The sequence below is a fragment of the Anser anser genome (genome assembly GCF_964211835.1).
Source record: "Anser anser genome assembly, chromosome: 5".
Taxonomy (NCBI): Eukaryota; Metazoa; Chordata; class Aves; order Anseriformes; family Anatidae; genus Anser; species Anser anser.
Window position 1 is genome coordinate 43,829,449 of NC_139725.1, and position 19,607 is coordinate 43,849,055.

Consider the following 19,607-nt stretch of genomic DNA (forward strand, 5'->3'; position numbering starts at 1 on the left):
CGGCTGAGGGGAGACCTCATCGCAGCCTACAGCTTCTTCACGAGGGGGAGTGGAGGGGCAGGCACTGATCTAATCTCTTTAGTGACGAGCGATAGGGCCCACAGGAACGGTGTAAAGCTGTGACAGGGGAGGTTCAGTCTGGATATCAAAAGGTTCTTCACCAAGAGGGCTGTCGCACACTGGAACAGGCTCCTCAGGGATACAGTCACGGCACCAAGGCTGTCAGAGTTTAAGAAGCGTTTGGACTGTACTCTTAGTCATGTGGTCTGAATTTTTGGGCAGACCTGTGTGGTGCCAGGAGTTGGACTAGATGATCCTTGTGGGTCCCTTCCAACTTGGGATATTCTATGATTCTATTCAAGGGACGTCATTGTCGCTGCTCAGCCCTTCTACACACCCCCTTTCTGTTTTCTGTCATGAAATTGCTTATCATCTCCAAATGCAAAATATTCTGACAGACTTTTAGGTGCTGGCAGTGTTTATGGAGTTCTCAGAATAAGAATAGCCATTCTTGCTGTATTCATTGATCCAAAAGATCCACTTCCACCTACTTATTTGCCCTTGGTTCTCTGTAGTTCATGGAAAGCAAATCTACACACTCCTTTCACTACCTTGTATTTACCGTGTAGAAGAATAAGGGTATCTTTTGCTCCTCATCTGCTCATGACAGCTCCTCCATTTGCTCTTTTCCCTGTTTGAGATGACAAGCTTAAAGTCTTTGGACCTTTGATGCTGCCTCCCTCACTTTGTAGGTGGCTGTTAGCGCGTGGCTTTTGCTGCCCTCTCACTCCTGGGGTATGACAGCCTCTAGAGCAGCCTGGACTCCTGTGAGGGCGTTGAACTGTACTTTTTGCACAGCACTTGTGAACTCCAGCAGCATCCCAAATTCCTGGCCCTGCTCACCTGCCTGGACCCCTCAGGAGCCCAGGCTGGGCAGCACACATTTCCAAGCCCCCACACACCCGCTGGGCCGCGGGCACACGGCCAGCTGGATGCACCCCCGCTTTTCCAGCGACAACCCTCTTTCCTGCCACCTCCCTGACGGCGAGGCGGCTCCCCAAAGGGCTTTCAAATCGACACCTCGGGCTAGCCCTTCTTCCTGACAGACCTGACGGCCGTTTGTGCACCTACAGCTGCACACCCCTCCCTCACAGCGCTCCACGGCCTGTGGCCGCAACCCCTGAACGCCCTCCTGCCTTCCCCCTCAGGTAGCCACACCGCCATTACACCGCCCCGCCCCCCATTAGAGGAGGGCAGGCAGCGGAGCTGCGCGTGCGCGCCGCGGGGCGGGCGCTGGGCGCAGCCGGGGAGGTCGCAGCGCCATGGTGGCGGCGCCGCGCATGCGTGGAGCGGGCGGCGCTGAGGCGGCCCGCGGGCAGGTGAGGGGCGGCGCGGCCCGGCCCGGGGGCGGTGGGGGGCGGCCGCGGGGCTCGGGGGTGCTGGAGGGCCCCGAGGGGCTGCCCCAGGGGGCTGGGGGCGATGGAGGGCCCCAAGGGAGGCTCGTTCGGGCTGGCTGCGCGGGGCCTCGCCGGGCCCGCCGTGAGGCTGTCGCAGCTGTGGAGGGAGGGAGGGAGGGAGGGAGAGCCTCCGGGGGGTCCCAGTGCCCGCTTCGCTGTGGGTTGTGCTCGGTTTGTTGTTTTCTGAAGGGAAGAGAAAAAGAGGTGCCAGCCCTTCCCAGACCTTCCCGTGACAGGTCCCGAGGGAGCGGCGTGGAGCTGGGACAGGGCAGGGTCAGGCTGGGTGCTAGGGAAAGGTTCTGCACCGGGGGGGGTCGGGCACTGGGACAGGCTCCCAGGGCAGTGGTCACGGCACCGGGCGTGTTCAGAGCATCGGCCAAACGCTTCTTGAACTCCAGACGTAGGGCCTGATGTTTGGGTGGTCCCGTGTGGACCCAGGGGTTGGACTCGATGAGCCTTGTGGTCCCTTCCAGCTCGGGATGCTCAATGACCCTGTGATGTGAGGCTAACAGGTGAGGTGTTCGCATTAAACTCACATCTGGCCCTCGTTCTGTGTCCAGTTCTGATTTTTGGAGATTAACATCCATACATATCGCTTCCTTAAGAGAAATACTTTTGTTTTGGAGAGGGGTAAGCAATAGAAGCGTGGACCAGGACTGAACCCTCATCTTCCGTTTAAACTTGTTTGTGCCATGAGCATTCAGCTGAGCTGTTCTGTTAGTGAAAGACACAGTGAAGCAGGATTTATATTTTGTAACTTTTAACCCGGTTACAATTCAAACTGATTAAGACATATGTATTGATATTTACCTTGAAGTGCCAGCATTTTTTCTCTATGATATAATTACATGCTTTTCTTACTGGGTTTCCTGATCAGAATCCCTTGACAAGACTTTATTAGAAGATTCTGTTAAGGATCCCAAAGGAGGGACAGTATCTAGGTTGATTTTATGTAGTTATGTCTGTCCTCTATCTGTTAGCAGGTCAGCAGGTGTGACTGAAGACAGAAAAATGAGGCAGAAGGCTACTGAAGAAGTTCTGTTCTGTTGAGCATTTTTCTGTCTTGCTTGTAGTTTTGTAGGTGGTCACGCTAGCATCTCACCACAGTTATCTAATGTACAGAGTTCATCACTGGAGGTGCCCAGGCTCAAGAACTTAGAGCACAACTCTAACAACCAGCTGTCAGGATTTAAGATGAAATTTGCGTTTCGACGTAGTTTGTTCCACAATGTATCTGCTGCAGCGTCATTTGATGTAACTATCACTGGATGCTGCTGTTAATGGGCTGCCGATCTGACTATTATGTGGTCTCCTGAGTTCCTGTCTTTGTGGTTTAAATATACAGCTCTAACATGAGATACAACTTGAAAGGGTTGCTTCACAGAAACATAATTTATACAGATACTATTAGACAATTTCTGCATTTAATCCGGTTACTTTTCTGTTAGCCAGTCTCATCTTTATTTTATAAGAGAAGCAGGAACTTTTAGACTTAGCAAGCCCGCCTACCTTTAGGAAGCAGCTGAACATTGTGATGAGTATGTGGTATAGAAGGTCTACATTTTTCTGGGTTTTGTTGGTTTTAGTTTCAGCCTTCCAGAGTTCTTGTTTTGAAAGGGTGTGAGGAGGCATTTCTAAGGCCGAGACTCCGCCAGGAGTGATTGCAGGTATAGTATGTGTTGCACCTTTAGCAGTATGGATTTCTTCATCCCCAGCATGTTCTCTGATCACAAGACTTACCTCACTCTGAGAGTGAAACAGACTGTAATAACAAAACCACAGCTTTGGAGGTTCAGCGCTGTTTGTTCTATGGGCTTCAGCCAGCACAGCTGACTTGTTTGGGGATTTGGTGCCTGGGGTAGCTGTTTGTAAGATAGGTGTGGACTGAACAACTTTAATTCTTGAAAAATGTTTATGACTATCTCTTAGCTTGTTTTGCCTTTATGGGTGGAGAAGTGGCTCTAATATGTTAGTTTTCTATCTACATCTCATTCTTTGACTCATTTGAGATGCTTCTGTTCTGAAAGTCCCCACTTAATTTACTGGCAGTGTGAAAAGAGATGCACAACTATGCCACTTCACTCAGAGAGTCTTGATTTAATTACAGATAACAACCATATACAATGTATCTTCTATTTTATCTTGGTTACCCATGGTGCTGAACTTCAGAGCAATCTAGAATTGCGCATTGCACTTTTGGCAGTTCAAGAAATTACATTCCTATTTCTTAACTTGATGTGCACAGTAATGGATTATTGCCTTGTCTGTCAGAAATCGTAACAGAGTTAGAAATAACTTCAGCAGTGTGCTTTTCAGATGAATCTGCCATGTATTTTAGTCAGTAATTTTAAGTATGAAACAATTCTACTTCACGTAGTTCAGTAAAACTGGCTGACCTGTGCTCTATGCTTGACTTGCTCAGCTGCTGAAGGAAGGAGATGAATGACACAGGTTCATTCTGCCCCTTCCACTGCATCCATGTCTGTAGTTCTTCTAAAATTCTTTCAATTCATTGATGGTGCTCACAGCAATAATGTGTTTTAAAAAACAAATAAAAAAAAATCCATACTGTATTTCTGCTGCAGTTAATTTCATTCTTCCTACGCCTTAGGCTTTTCGGCATCATTTTAATCTATGCTAAAGGACCCAAAAGCCACGTCTACTGTGATATTGTTCCCTTGCAGTTGGTGCAGGGGACTGAAAGATGGGGTTGTGGGATCTTTCTTGAAACTTTAAATATCAGTCTGAGGCAGAGGGAAGACTTGAGTCCCGAAAGCTCTACTAAGTAACATGTTAGTTGAAGCAAAAAATTACTGCCTATCTTTTCTGTTCTGTAATGTGTTGTTAAACATGCATGGTTTAGAGTATTTTGCAGGGCATAAACTGGTTTTACTGGGAGGTCTTTGCTAGACTTACTGTGTGATAAACGTAGCGAATGTGAAGCTGGGAATTCTGTTGCATTCTACAGATTGCTTAACAAATGCCTCACACCTTAGATAACCAGATTTCTCTAAGGACATATGTAGCCGCCTTTGTTGACTTATAGTGTTGGAATTTTCATTAGATTCAGAGGAAGTCTCTGTTTTGTTTTAACTGTTTTTGTAGTTCCTCAATGGAAAAGGTGTTGAAAAGTGCCTCCAGCACTGTGGAAGCATGGAGACAAAATAGTTGCGTACTGAGACCCTCAAGAAACTATTGGGCAAACTGATGGCAATGAAGAGCTTGAACCATCACTTCAGCATGGCGGCAACTGAATCTGACAAGGACTCTGGATACTCAGGTTTAGAAAAAGACTACATTAATTTTTTTTTTTCTCAGACTTTGTGTTTGTTGGTGTTGTTACACAAATCTAATTCTAACCTCTTATGGTTTGTCTCTGGTTACATGTTAGGGTCTTTGTATCTAAGGTTGAAAAATCATCCTACCGTCAATCCTTTTTTGGAGTGGAGCTTCATGTTCGTTCTATACATTTAAAGGCATGGGAATTTAAAATGTGCCTAATAAAGAAATGAATGGAAGAATCTTAGACTTCAGAATCTAGAAGTAGGAATGGAAAGATTAATTTTTGTTCTTTGCCAGTGATCAGTGAACTATTGGATTATGCCATCTAGTATCTCTTACAATTTGGCTAGATTGTCAGTGGAGCCTAATAAAAGAGTGACTTTTATAACATCAGTAAAATGTAAATGGTGTTATGTTTTAATAATCCACAAAACTGTGCAAAGATTGGCTTTAAATGTTAAAAATGCTTAATCTAATGCTTTAACTTTAATGAGAGAGACCTGTGTTACTGGATTTGTAGATAGATGTCAAGATACACAATGACTGCAGCACAGACTGCAGCTGTGGCAGTGCTGGAGCTTGTAGTTCTTTCCTGCACCAAGCTTTGGAGCTGTCTCCATAATAGTGTGTAGTTCCTTGGAGACTAAACACAAAAGAACAAAAAGTAATCGTTTTCTTGTGGGAGACAATACCTGCATGAGAACTGTCCTGAAATATGAAGCCTTTTAATAAAGGCCATTCAACAGCTGTCACAACAGTTCTAATTTTATTGGTATTCCAGAATCAAACTTTTTTACTCATTGGTGGCTTGGTTGAAAGGAAACAGAGTCATAGAACAGAAAGGAGGTAGCAAGTGTGCTGTATGTGAAACAACTGACAGCTGAATTCCACCTCTGGCAGATGGAAGTTCGGAGTGCCTGAGTGCTATGGAGCAGACTGACTCGGAGGACGTGCTGAACGCGTTGTGTTGGAACGCAGAGGATGGGCCTTGGCCATGCCCGGTGACCGCAAGCAACTCCTTTCCTGCACTTTCTCCTATGGTCGTGATGAAAAATGTTCTTGTTAAGCAGGTAAGGAAGGAATAATATATTGGAAAATATTGCGAGTTTCTATTTTTTTAAACTATTTTCCTTTCAAAAAAGATTTGTAGGAAGTTACAGTCTGGAAAGCAAAGAGCAGCCTGAAAAGTTTTGTTAGTGACAGCCTGTTCTTTTGAGGGGCAGCTGAAATCACTAAGAAAGGGAAAATGTGACATATTAGAGGCTCTGCTACATTTGCTCTTTGTCTCAAATGAATCTGCAAAAAATAGATCTTCATGAATGTTGTGTAAATAGCACCAAAGATCGAACAAAAAAAAGTGTTTTTCTTTTTGGAATTTGATGATTTCTTTTTCATTCAATTTAGACAGTAAAGTAGGACGACTGCTTTTGCTTGCAAGTTCTTAGGTCCTAAGGGTGCTTTATAGGTGATGTGAAACCCTAATCCAGAATGTTATAAATGAACAAATTAAACCTGTACCTAAAGTTAGCTGTGGTACGTTTACTTCAACAGTTGTTTCTCTTAATTACATGTGATGGCTCTCACTGCAACAATTATATTCTCTGTTGATATCTTCCAATATCACGTTATGTGTTTTTCCTCCAACACTTCTGTGAGACATTGAAATGTTCTGCATTGTAACAGAAGGTGCAAGAGCTAAAAGTTCAAAGTATTGCCATACTACTAGACTTCTTGCTTCTACTCATGTTTTCTTAGCAGAAGAAAAGTTCTACAGCCTTTTTTATGATTAGAATACTTCTGAGAATACAGTGACAAGGGGGGAAGGTATAGATCCTGATTCTTTTTCTATGGAATCTGTTCTGAAAACAAGCAAAACCTGTTCTACTTGGATGCTGTGTCAGTGCTAGCACAGAGATGGGTTTCTGTTAGTGTTTGGCAGGTTATGCATTTGTGGAGGAGTTAATTCTGATCTGAGCATTGTGCTTTAGCTTAACAAGAAGCAATTTCGTTTTATAGTCATGTTCCTAGATGTGTGGACAAAGTACTGTCTAAACAAATGCTGAAGTTTTCACGTAGTAGGAAAGAGGCAAGCTTCACCAAAGGCTGCTGGCCTGGGGCTCAAAAATTAAACTGTGATTGTAGTGGTAGTTTCATGTTAAAATCTTGCTCATGTCACAAACAGCTGGGAGAAGTAGCTAAATAATACATATAACATAAAAGTTGGTAGTGGAGCAAATGGTAAAAGCGGGGAGGAAAAGGTAGATAAAATTAACAGACTCGGTTCTTTTCAGCAGTGCATAGTAACGTTCAAATCTAAGGACAATCATGTTACATTGAAAAATGTTTATTTCAATAAACAAAAGCAACAAGTCGAGGTGAGAATGATGAAGCATCTTTCTAGCTATTTCCACTAGGCCTAGTTACCTCAGGTAGTGATGCTGGTCATCCTAGTAAGATGATCTTTTCAACACAGTGCTCAGTTGGGCTCACTGGACCAAAATAACACAGCATCCCCAGTTACTGCAGTTTATTTGTTCCACTTTCAGTCAGAATCATCCTCCTGTCTAGATCCGCTCTGATCCTGCATGGTGATGTTTACCTGCTGTCCTGGTTTCAGAGTGTAAACAGCTAACAGCGTTACAAAAAATCAGGCAGGGCTTAATTCTCTGAAACACAGTACTGCTGTGGCAAGGTTTCTGTAAGTCTGGTCAAAGTCCTTAATAAGCAGGAAAGCTTTCTAGATGAGTGGTGCTGATATTTGCAGGACATTAGCCTTCTTTTAAAAGAAACAAACAAAAAAAAAACCACAACTGCAGAATTAGTAAAAATAAATGTCTCCTCTAATGAAAGTTAGATTTTGTGTAGGAGAACAAGAGCAGAACTTAATAGAAGTGGAAAGGACAAGAAAGTGAATAGCGGAGCTAAGAAAAAAACGAGCAAGATGAACAGTTACCACAGTTCCCTTGGCCTCAATGAATTTGGGTCTCTGGTGTGCTAGGTATTGTACAAATGTACAGTAAATGACAACTTCTGACCCCAAAGCCTTGCTTCCTAAGACTGCATCTTCTGCCTGGTGTTAGAATCATAGAATAATACAATCATTAAGGTCAGAAAAGACCTCCAAGATCATCTGGTCCAACCATCCCCCTACTACTAATGTCACCCACTAAACCATGTCCCCCAGCACCACGTCCAACCTCTCCTTGAACACCCCCAGGGGCGGTGACTCCACCACCTCCATGGGCAACCCGTTCCAATGCCTGGCTGCTCTTCCTGAGAAGAAATATCTCCTAATTTCCAACCTGAACCTCCCCTGGTGTGACTTGAGGCCATTCCCTCTAGTCCTATCACTAGTTACCTGTGAGAAGAGGCCGACCCCCAGCTCCCCACACCTTCCTTCCAGGTGGTTGTAGAGAGCAGTAAGATCTCCCCTGAGTCTCCCCTTCTCCAGACTAAACAGCCCCAGTTCCCTCAGCCACCACTCCTCATGGTCTTTTATATACACTTCACCACTCATATTTCCAGATACCTTGCTTTTGAATGTGTTCTTTTTTCTGTGAAATAAGGACATAATGTTAACTTTTAGAGGTAGTTGTTCTGTACCCATGTTACGTAAACATCTCACCTACTGAATGAAAAGGATTCTGTGTCACAGTTGGTAAACAAATCTCATCTCTGAGCTTTAGTGTCCAAATCAGTGGATGGTACCTGCTTTTGATGAGTTAAAAGCCCTCTGCTGAGGGGAGTGGACTTTAGCAAAACACATTATCATTTGCCAGTTTAAACGTTATGAGACTGATGTAAAGGAGATGGATTTCAGATGAGTCAGTTCCAAAAATAATAGAATGTCTTAGTGCTAGCTAAAAACTGTGCCCTTGGCAGGCCTGCCAGTAACATTCCAAGTTGTAAGCTTTAGGAATTGGAAGAGCAGCTTGACAGTATATTGTATTAGTGTACGTGTAATGGTGATGACTTAAATATATGGGAAGTAAGGTGGTGGTGGTGGTGGTTGTTTTTTTTTTTTTCTTCCCAGAAATAAGATCTCTTACTAGACCATTTGATATGTTTACAGAAAAGCAGGCATACTTTCTGGCCAGGAGATCTCATAAAGATCCCTAGTAGTGTATTTGAGAAGGAAGAGGTAGTAATGTCTTGTAAAATTGATGTATTCCCCCCCTGCACTGAAGAATATGACTTGTGGGAGGGAATAAAAACTTGAACATCTTTCCTGAAATATGATGGTTTTAAGGCTTCAGTGCGCACCATTTCACCAAAGGTGTGGAATTCAACTGCTTGGGGCTTAAAATAGACAGTTTTCCTTGAATTGATTGATATTCAGCATTTTTTCCCCAAATTCATGGTTTTAAATTTATTGAAACCATGTATTGTACTTAAGATTGGAAGACTTACTGAACAGCTGTCGTCTATGTTAAATAACCATTTCAAAAGCCTGCTATAAGAATAGAAATGACAGGATTATAGTTGCTGCATTTCGACAAAGAGGGTGTCTAAATTGTTCCTCAAATATCTGAGCAGTCTTTGCCTATTTTAGAATATTTCATAACTGCGATGCTTAATTATATTTCAGGTTTTCTGTACCCTTCTTATTTAGCCTCAAGTCAGTAATAATTTTACACTAGCATTTTACAATAAAGGCATGCACTGTAATGCTTTCCTAAATAACTTTCCTAAATAAGAATGTATAAATTCAGATTGAATTGTTTTTAAATATTTGCTATTCCATAATAAATGGATTATGGATTACAGCTTCTATTCTAGTGTTATGTTCTGTTGGCAGAGGAGGATGATTTTGAAGGAAGGTTGCTCACAATGTGTTATAGTGAATAGTATATATCAAGTATTATGAAGAAATGGCACAGTCCATCTGTTTCGCTTAAGGGTTTTTGGTCCTTTTCTACAGCATTGTTGTAAGAATTCTGTTTGTCCCCATTTATGCTTCTCAGGGCAGTTCTTCCCAGCTCCAGTCTTGGACGGTCCAGCCATCCTTTGAAGTGATTCCAGCTCAGCCACAGCTAGTGTTTCTTCACCCATCAATCCCACCTCCCATTAACGCTCACCCTGCTGGGAAAAAGAGAAATGACTCCACTAACTACCTGCCCATCCTGAACTCTTATCCCAAAATAGCACCACAGCCTTGCAAGAGAGATCACTCCTTTGATCTAGAGGATCGTCAGGAAACCAGTTGCCATAAACGACTCTGCACAGAAGCACCCAAGACGGAGACTTCCCCTGTATCAAGGAGCACAGGTTTGCCTACCAGTCCTTTTGCCCACCTACCAGTTAGCTTTAAGACCCCTCAGGATTCTAATCAGCAGAATCCTTCAACTTTGGTGACAAGTGGGAAAGCGTCAGCTCTTTCTGGTTTCCATCGTGTTTCTGCTGATGCTCAGAAACTCCCAGGTCTGGCTCCCCTTTTGCCTTTCGGAACTCTGCAGGCAGCAAAGTGTGCCCCTCATGAGAATGAGAGTGCAGCACAGACGCCAATGCAATCTGCAGTGTGGAGTCCCCCGTTGATACCAGAAGAGACTTGCACTACCCCTGAGCTGCTGTTGCAACAGCAAAGCAAGTGCAGACGTTTTCAGAACACGCTTGTCGTGCTGCGCAGGTCAGGATTGCTGGAGATCACTTTAAAAACCAAGGAGCTCATTCATCAGAACCAGGTGACTCAGGCTGAGCTGGACAGGCTGAAGCACCAAACACAGCTTTTCATAGAGGCAATAAAGAACAATGCTCCACAGTCATGGGCAGAGCTAGAAGCATCTCTAACAGGATCAGAGAAAGCTAATAGCAACCTCGAAGACTCCGCTTATCCAAACATGTAGTAAAAAGGTACATAGCTGTTAAGTTATTTTTGTGCCTCCTATTTCCTGTCTCAGGCTTTTGCTTGAGCATTCTCCAAGTCCAAGACTTGCAAAGTGGCATGCCATTAACAACTTGTCTTCAGAGCCAGTTGTGGGACTGGAATAGCACCGTGGGATCTTGACAGGATGGGTACTTACTACTTCAGCGTGCCCTTGAACTCCATGCTAACTCTGTAGTTACTTGGACTTGAGAAGCTTGGATGTGCTCTGCTGGCATGTTCTTGTTCTTGCTGTGAGAAGACAGCCAGTTGCAGTATTCTGCTAGCATGCCTCTTCCTATTTCCATCTTCAGGTAGTTCTGAGAATGGACCAGCAGAACAGACCCCAGTATTGGGCCATCAGCAGTTGCAAGTAGATGAAGGGAGCTGGTGTGAGGAGAGGAAGCGTAGGTTTGTGGGGTGATAAGTTTAGACTGGCACTGTCTTTTTTTTTTTTTTTTCATGACAGTGTCTTGCTTTTGGGGTTATAACACATTTGAACTAGTGGAGGTTTGCTTGTGCTGCAGCAGTATTCTGTGTTTGTTGCAGTCGTTGACCAAAGTGAAGAGTATCTTAGCACATAAGTGAAATGACTTGTTTTGATGAGTATATTTTTGATTTTGGTCTGTGAAGATGAGTGAAAATTGCAGGGCTTGTGTTGGAAGCGTTTGTTCTAAAGCCTTGTTTATTTGCACTACTCATTAATAGCTAAGAAGTGCACAAGGCAAGTGGCTTTGGATTTTCTTGGTAGACTGCAGAGGCTGTTTTAAATATGGTATAGGGAAGATACTCATTCACCAGCGTTAACATAGGATAGGGAGACTGGTTGCTTACCATTTTATCTGTGTATCTTTAACTACAAGACTAAACTCCTTTTTTGCTGTGAAATCAGATTGCTAAGTATGAAAAAAGGAGAGAGGTGAAAAGAAAAGGAGCTTGACGACGGCCTGTGGTGTAACAAGTCCTTCTCCCATCTCCCTTCCCTTCCTCTTTATTGAGAGAAATCAGATGAATATATCTATTATAAAAGAGGTGTCAGCTTGGATAATCTTCCTAAAAACTTGACCTACTTGAGTTTGAACTTAAAGAAATAAAACAAACACCAAAACCACTTTCTTCCACATCAATTTATCATTCCTAGCCTGCTTGCCTTGAAATATAGTTACACTGTGCATAAGATGTTAGGCCTTATTAGTAGGCATCCACAGTAGTCATGTTGCAAAAGCTGTTCTATGGATGCTTATTTCATTTCAGCTTGTCTAAGCACTTAACTATGTCAGTCCCTCCAGTATGGAGTTGTGTTTTTTTTTTTTTCAGAGGCAGGCTGTGTAAGAGAGCTAAGAATGTCTTTTCCTAAGAAGGGTAAGAAATCTGGATTGTTTATGGTGTGTTCATTTCCACTTGAAAATGCTTTCAAAAAATTGTTGTCTAGGTCACTGGGTATTTTGATGCTCTGATCACTTCTATCAGCTGCTTCAGATTTTTAGAAGAGGAACTTGAAAGTAGAGCAGATCTCATGCTAATTTATGATTAGACCTCTTCATTTTCTGATGCCTCTGAGAATCAAGATTGCAGAAGACTGTGAAGAATGTTTTTGTAGTCTTCCTAAAATACATGCAATAGAGAAAGTGTAAGAGGCTTCCCTCTCTAAGGGGTTTCCCCCTTTTTAGAGTGATGAAAAGAAATGCTGTACGCGCCTCAAGAAGAGGAGAAATGTGAGTCAAGCTTGTACTACCTATAGGCCTAAAGAGAAATTTTGTGGCAGGATTCACCCTAGAGCCCTACTTGAACTGTAACAAACTCATAGCAATGCCTTTTCTGGTATCCTGCCCACCTGCTGAAGGCTAGTGCCGTACGTGGGAATTTATTAAGAGAAAAATTTTCATAGGCTGTGTTCTATCACGTTTTTTGTCTAAATATAATTGCTACGATTGTGTGTAATAGTATGTCTCATAACTCACAGCACAGCAATATCCGAACTCCAGCAACACTGAAGGCAGCATAATACAGAGTAATAAAGTAGGACATATCCAGCTATTCTGGAACTAAGTGTGATATCCCCATTAAATGACATTTGGGGGCATAGATGTGATGGTGCCTTGGGCTGTGTGCACAAAAGAATCCTGGAAGATAAGACTGTTTCTCCTGAGCTTCTTAGAGGAAGGAGAGGAGAGGAGGGAGTAGTTCCATTCATCTGATACCTGTAATAAGCATAAAGGTGAGGTGTGGGAAAGTGCATAGGATATCTTTTCTATTTTTCGTAAAATACTTATTCGACCCATCAATTATAGAGGGGAATAGGAAGTTAAGAATGTATATATTTTTAGGAAGTGATTGTTCTACAAAACAAGGTGATGGAGTCAGGCTTCCCTAGGAAGCCTATTCCAGTGTTTGACCACCCTCACAGTAAAGAAATCTTTCCTAATATTGAGTCTCTTCTCCATCCTATTTCCACTGCTCTGATGGAGTAAAAGGAAGGGAAAAACTGGCCTCGCAGGGTGATGCCCTTTGACTTAGGGAGACCATAGCTGAGGAAACTTAGTCCACACGTACACTTTTCCCAATAGCACCGAGGGTGGGCTGAAGCGTGTGCTTATAGATGATGGGCATTTCAGCTGGTGTAATTTATATTAGCATATATCTCAGTAAGTCTGTGAATAAATTCCAGCAGCTGGTTAGAAATCTACTAGCCACCAGGCCAGACTTACGGTATTTGCTGAACTAGAAAAATCTATTCTAGAACTATTATATGTAAATCTGGGGCCCCATAGGATGTCCCTAGATAAATGTTTCATCAAGATTTGCAGTAATAAAAAAGGTTGTTGAAGGCCCGTAATAATAAATCCATCCTGAAATACCTTTCTATTCAGTTTCTCATAGCTGCCTTTATTCTTGGAAGCCCTGGTAAGGCTTTAAACAGTAAGAGCTTTCCTTTCTTGGCTGCAATTTAATAAAATAGGTTAGCTTGGAGCTGTTCTGAGAAAATTAGTTGACTGTATTAGGACCGGAATAGATCTTGATTCTGGACAGGGTCTGGAATTGGTCCAGTAGAGATGAGCAGAAACATTAGCCTCTGATTGGAAACCTGTAAGCACTGAACTTACAGATTTTTGGTGTTTGAAGGAGTAAGACTTTGCATTAACAACTTAGCCTGAAGACAGCTGTCCCAGTCTAAAAAGTCAGTGAGACGGTCTGCTGGGGCTTCGGGTGCTGCTGACATGCATGCATGGTAGCTTGATGGCTCAGACAGACTGCTGTTTTTCTATTAAGTTTTAATAAATGTTGGTATTTTTGATTACTTTTGCTATGTATTTTTGCAGTTCTACTGCTTTAGTTGGAATGTAAACATTTTCTGTACTTTAAGTCTCCATTGCCAGCTTTGAATAAAGTAGCCTAAGAACTCTGTTACAGAACATGACCTTTTTGTTAAATCTTTTTAGAAACAGACTGTGAAATACGAATAAAATAAAGTATATACTTGACAAGCCTATGGGTTAGTCTAATGCTGTTGAACTGCAAAGTCCTTAATTCCAAAGCATGCTTTACATAGTTCCACAAGAGCATGTTTCCCATGTGGGAAAGTGCAGATCACAAAAGTGATACTATGATTCCTCTCCGAAGGGCGTCATGTGCGCTTTAACAGTATGTATGAATTAAAGGGGTTTTGGGAGGAGCATGGGTAAAAGTGGGCTGTACAGAACACTAAAAATACATTGCGGTGGGTGACCATTGCCATAGATCTGTCATGAGAAACCTGGAAGAATTTTTGAATCTCTTAACTGTTATCTCCATGTGATGACTGTACATAATGCTCACCGTCTGTGCAGGGTGAACTCCTACACTATCGCAATCCTGTCAGCCAGATATGCAGAAATTCTGAATTGTGAAGTGAGAGAGTGGGTATCTTGGCTGCTGAAAGAATTACTTGAGTGAAATTTTGCTCCCTCTCTTGAAGGAGAAATGTTCTTCAGCTGAATCTGTATACCTACTTTTCAATAAAACACACTTTTCAAAATGTGGCCATCCTTACATTATTTTTTCCTTTGTTCAAAGATCAAACTTCCAGCGAGAACTGGGCAGTTGTTCCTGGAACGCCCAGCAGCCTTGTGGCTTGAGGTCCTGTTGTAAGGTAAAGAGATTCTGGTTAAAGTTCTTACTTGAACCAGGCAGAGCAATACCTTGGACCTTGTTGCTTTGCATCCAAGGAGGAGTGACATCAATCGAAGTGTTTTTATTCCCTGAGAATGCAAACTCAGTGTTTTCAACCCTTGTATTCCTGAAGGGTACGGGTGCAATTCAAGCAGAAAATGTTTCACCAGAATTATGTTCCCGTCTCTTCTAGATAGATTTTTCTTTAAACTGCAAAGTCTATCTGCAGGGTGTCAGGCCTGTTCACCTTTATTTCACGCAGACCAGAAAAGTCAATTGCTTCCTTTTGGTGCACTGTATCTATCTTCTTTTTCTTGTAACACACACACAGTCTGAAAGGAGCAGAGGTCTCCACGGGCTTGGGCTGAGGAATCTCCTGGCATGCAAAATTTCTGGCACCCACTAGGCTGATTGTAGCTTGCTGTTACTGCTTGCTTACTCGTGATTCCTGGGACAGAAACAGGGGCCCCTGCCTGCACAGGTTTACACTCTAGCTGTATCTTGCTGCCTTTTGGGTATGATGTAGTCATACGGCCCCCCACTGTATTATATGGTCCAGAGTGTTGGAAGTGCACGAGACTTCTCTTTAAATCTGTGTGTTTTGGGGTAAGTCCATGAGATGACTTTAACTGTTGAGTGTAAATTCCTGTAATCTGAATCAGAAGGCAGAAGGAAACACCGGGAGTTCTGGCCTTCTCTCTGGTGGAGCACAGTTTCCAAGACTTCTTCAAATTCTCATTTGAGCTAACGTGTGTTTTTAGAAGAAGCATCCAGCCTTGATTTGAAAGCGCCTAGCAATGAAGATCCACCCAAATTGTTCAAAAGGTAATTACTTACTGTTAAAAATGTGCTTTTTATGTTGAACTTGAATGTGTTGTCTTTCAGTATCCAGCTGTCAGATCTTCTACCTTTTGTCTGCTAAGCTCAAGTACGTGCTGTGACATTGCTGTGTTCACTGTAGGCATTTATGAACCGAACAAGTCATTCCTCAGCTTTTCCTCAGCTTTCTTTGTTAAAGGAACTGATTAAGCTCTCAAATCTTTTCAATCTGTTGTTCACATGTGTCCGTCTTCTTTGGATCCCTTAAAATTATTTAAATACATTTTTAAATGAAGCACTGAAAGCAAAACAGGGCTGTAAGAAGAGTTCTACCGTGTCAACCTTCTGTACTGCTACTGTCTCATTTTTATAGCAGCCATGGCATCAGGCTCGAAGTCTAAATCATCTCTGGACCTGTTGTTCATAAGGTTAGTGAACTCCTGTCCTCCACTTACGTTTCCATATTCCTTCCATACTCCAAGCAGCCAGAAAGCAGAACAGTCTCATGCATTATTTACCTCTACTTCCGAACTTTTCCACCTTCATTGTTACCTGTAATTTGTGGTCGAATTATTGAAGACGATATTTAATAATGTTAGTCAAGAACAAATTTCATATTGTTTTCACTTTAACAGAAAATGTTTGACAGATCTCTCTATGCAAATAGGAAATTACAGTTGTAATACATTTCACAACATCCAGCTAATTTCGTGTAATTCTGGTTTAAGTGTGTCATATGACAAACTGATAAACATCCATCAGAAATATCAATATATTCATGTTTTTCCTCAGTCGATTTTAAATTCCAGTTCATCACAATAAGATAGCGATTTTTTGACCAACTCTGTTTCTTTTGAGAGTCTTTAATTTCAATTACTTTTGCTTTCTGTTTACGTACTTGATTAATCCAAAATCAGAGGTTATTCCATTGTTTTCTGCCTGTTACCCAGCCTATGTTCATACCCTCTGAAAAGCTGGTGCTCTATTAGTTTTTTCCCTCTCCTTAGACCACTGAAATCTTGCCTAGTGGTTTGAAATTCACTGAAGTAGTACTGATGGTCTGGAGATCTTCTTGCATATCTCCTGTTAAATTTTCAATCACAACTTATTCAGACTTGCTGACTTAAAAATGTTTAATAGCTGTTGTTTAAAATGTCCTGAATTACTTTTTGAAAATGGAAATCAAGCTGTTATGATATGGGAGGAATACATCTGGCTGTTTTCTAAGCGCTCAACAGAAATTCTTCTGAAAAGCTTCTGCCATTCTGCACTGCAGCAATATAATTTCCATCTTGAAATGGAGCAGCGCCAGCATAAAGATTTCTTCTGCATCTCATACATTTTAAGAAATAGAGGAAGTGTGGGGCTTTTCAGGGCCAAAAGGGGAGTTTCATCAACTTCTTCATTGTTATCTTCTTGTTCTTCTGGTGATTAAATTAATTGAGTTAGTTTAATGGAACTGGAATGCCTCTTACCATGCCCACTTAGGCAATTTCACTTTTTTCGCATAGCAGTAGTAGGGGGTTTTTAGGCCACTTAAATTTACGAGGACTAAGAAATCCAATAACAGACAGAAAACCAATGCTTATTGTTTTTTAATAGATAGGACCGCTTGAAAAATTAATGTGCTTTCAATGGGAAACTCCCATGTTTTTATTGGAAATGAAAATGTATTTTGTCTGGAAGCTTGGTGTTTTGCAGCATTAGTCATAGCACTCACTTTTCATTGAATTTCAAGCAGTGTGGAAATGTTCTGGGCAGTGTGGGTGGGGGAAGATGTTATTTCCCTTAACCCTCATCCTCTTCTTCTGGGTTGCCCGTACAGGAAACGGGATCCAAGCTTTGAAGAGTGGTTCCATCACCTCATGCTGAAGAGGCAAAATCTTGTAGAGACAGCTGAACTTGCCCAATCGTCTGAGATACGGGAGGGCACTTATAGGCAGATCCTGATTAAGTGAAAATAAAACAGCTCTTCTTGAGAAAATTCTTAGCTTGGTGAATACAAATACCGTTTTTTCTGCAATGTCTCCAATATTTATAATTAAAAAATAAAATAAGGGTTTTGCTTGGTTTAAAACAAACAAACAAACAAAAAAAATCCACTGCTGTACCAGGTAGGCCTTGTACTATACTCGACAGCGGCAGAGTTCAATGCAATGAGCATTTTTGTGAGATGGGCAGTGCTTAGTGTGTAGAGTATGAAATACTAGTAGATGCTAGGAAAGCTGTTTTTACCCAGAGTGAATGTTAATAATGCCTATTGGCTTTGTGCTGCTTCCCACCCAGAAGCTAACAGCAATGTTTCCAGCAGTTTTTTAAAAAACTGAATCTTTGCATGCTACAAAACACAATTCTCTTAAATCAATTTTGATGTGCTCAGAGTATTCTCTAGGCTGGGGACGCATTGTCAGGGCAGCAGCATCTCAATAGAGAGGGAGGGTGTCATGAGTGTGACACACCAGAACAGCCGACAAGAATTAGGAGGTTTCTTGCCATGGAGAAGATGGTCATGACTGGAGCCATAATGTTCCAGGTAAGAAGGCAGCAGTCTGATACCAGTGAGCTGTCAGCATTATCTGCTGGACATATATATATCACCACATTAAATACTGCAAAGTTTTAAAGTCTCAGTCTTATCCAAGGTGCCCACTAGCATCCCAGTCCTTAGAAGTGCTTGATCTTTTGAAACTTGTATTTTTGCTAAGAGTTGTCTCCCATGCAAATGACAGTGCTATGCAGCATGCCCAAACACACTTGGAATTCAGGAGAGGACAGTCTTCATCCCACTGAACTTGGCTTTCCCATCTCACTAATCAGTAGCCTACGGCTGACCATGCAGCATATCTGCACAGTAATGCTGTCTGAGAACACTCTGAAGGCGGGTGGCTGACCTCAGTTACATGTGAGAGGGCTAAAAAGAACTCCCAAACGTCTTTCTGCACTAATTGCACAAGTAAGGCAAGCCAGAGCTTGATGACAGCCATCTGAATACTGAAAAGCCTCTAGATATTTAATAGGAGCTGCAGACAGTCCCAACTGGAACAGGAGCAGAGCAGTGACCTGCAGGTGAGGGTCTGTGGCTTTCGTGTTTGAGGTCTGCAGTGGCAGTGCATCCATAGGGACTGTTGGAGTTAGGCGATGCTGTTCGGAGTGAGATGTTGGTGCACAGATGCACCAGTGGCCCTGGTGAGTTTCTAGCAGTCTGAAATGAAGCTGAGCATTCAGGAGATACTCCTCACGGCCAAAGCCAAGTAGTCGATTTCATTGAAAGGCTGAGATTCAGAGAGAACAATTGCTTGCACATTAAAAATGTTACCCTGCTCATGTTTTTCTACTGCCAAACTTCAGGCAGTGAAGTTAGGCAAAGCAGAATGATGCACTGCCTCTGCCTGATCCTGGAGCCAGCAAACTTACAGGAAACATCACTGCAGCTTCTAAGGTTTTCTTTTTTTTCAAATCCCACTGCTTCTCCAGCACCTTAACACCTACCAACCAGAGAGACTGCAGCCAGCTGCTGTAAAAGCATTTGGTTTATCAATGTGCTCAGGTGGGTGAGTGGAAGCAGATGAATGCCAATAAAGACCCTGAATTCCTGGGGGTGAGGTAACTCCCCGGTATAACTTTTCCTTTTCCATGTCATTATAAGGCCTGTTTATGCATGGATGAACACCTTAGAGGAGCACCTGCAAGATTATTTAGTGTAGTGGCAGTTGGTTCAAGCACTCAGTAATCCTGCAAAGTATCACCGTTACCTCTTCAAAAATAATGACAATAACAGTAGCAGGCCACTGTCTGCATGGCATATTAGTACAGGGAAGGGAGGAAAACACCCTGGTGTTCCCCAAAGCTTAATTTAACTTTGGGTGTGTTTCTATAATTCCCTTATTGTACCCTATTCTGATGCAAGACCAGTCCTTAGCACATCTGTTTTCAGTAAATAGACGACTGCTTTTAAAATATAAATGTGACTGAAAATAGGTCTGTATTTGCCTGGAATTGTTTCTGTTTGGAATGAAACCAAATATAGCTGCACTCAATTC

General features: G+C 42.4%; 1 protein-coding gene across 3 annotated transcripts; it reads left to right on the plus strand.

The window, feature by feature from the left end:
• The first annotated feature begins 1,242 nt into the window (after positions 1–1,242).
• CIPC (CLOCK interacting pacemaker) lies at positions 1,243–14,084 on the plus strand. Of its 3 annotated transcripts, XM_083837602.1 has the most exons (5): positions 1,571–1,969; positions 3,044–3,124; positions 4,563–4,737; positions 5,640–5,809; positions 9,704–14,084. In XM_083837602.1, the coding sequence occupies exons 3-5, from the start codon at positions 4,665–4,667 to the stop codon at positions 10,580–10,582; spliced, it is 1,122 nt and encodes a 373-aa protein (XP_083693728.1). In that variant the 5' UTR covers positions 1,571–1,969; positions 3,044–3,124; positions 4,563–4,664; the 3' UTR covers positions 10,583–14,084. The 3 variants fall into 3 exon arrangements, with proteins under 3 accessions (XP_083693727.1, XP_083693728.1, XP_083693729.1); XM_083837601.1 differs by lacking the exons at positions 1,571–1,969; positions 3,044–3,124 and adding an exon at positions 1,243–1,379; XM_083837603.1 differs by lacking the exon at positions 3,044–3,124.
• Positions 14,085–19,607: the final 5,523 nt, after the last annotated feature.

Coding starts and splice junctions, on each gene's coding strand:
- CIPC (XM_083837601.1), top strand. CDS start 4,665: ATGGCAATGAAGAGCTTGAACCATCACTTCAGCATGGCGGCAACTGAA. Junction 4,738..5,639: donor CAAGGACTCTGGATACTCAG/GTTTAGAAAAAG, acceptor CACCTCTGGCAG/ATGGAAGTTCGGAGTGCCTG. Junction 5,810..9,703: donor AAAATGTTCTTGTTAAGCAG/GTAAGGAAGGAA, acceptor TATGCTTCTCAG/GGCAGTTCTTCCCAGCTCCA.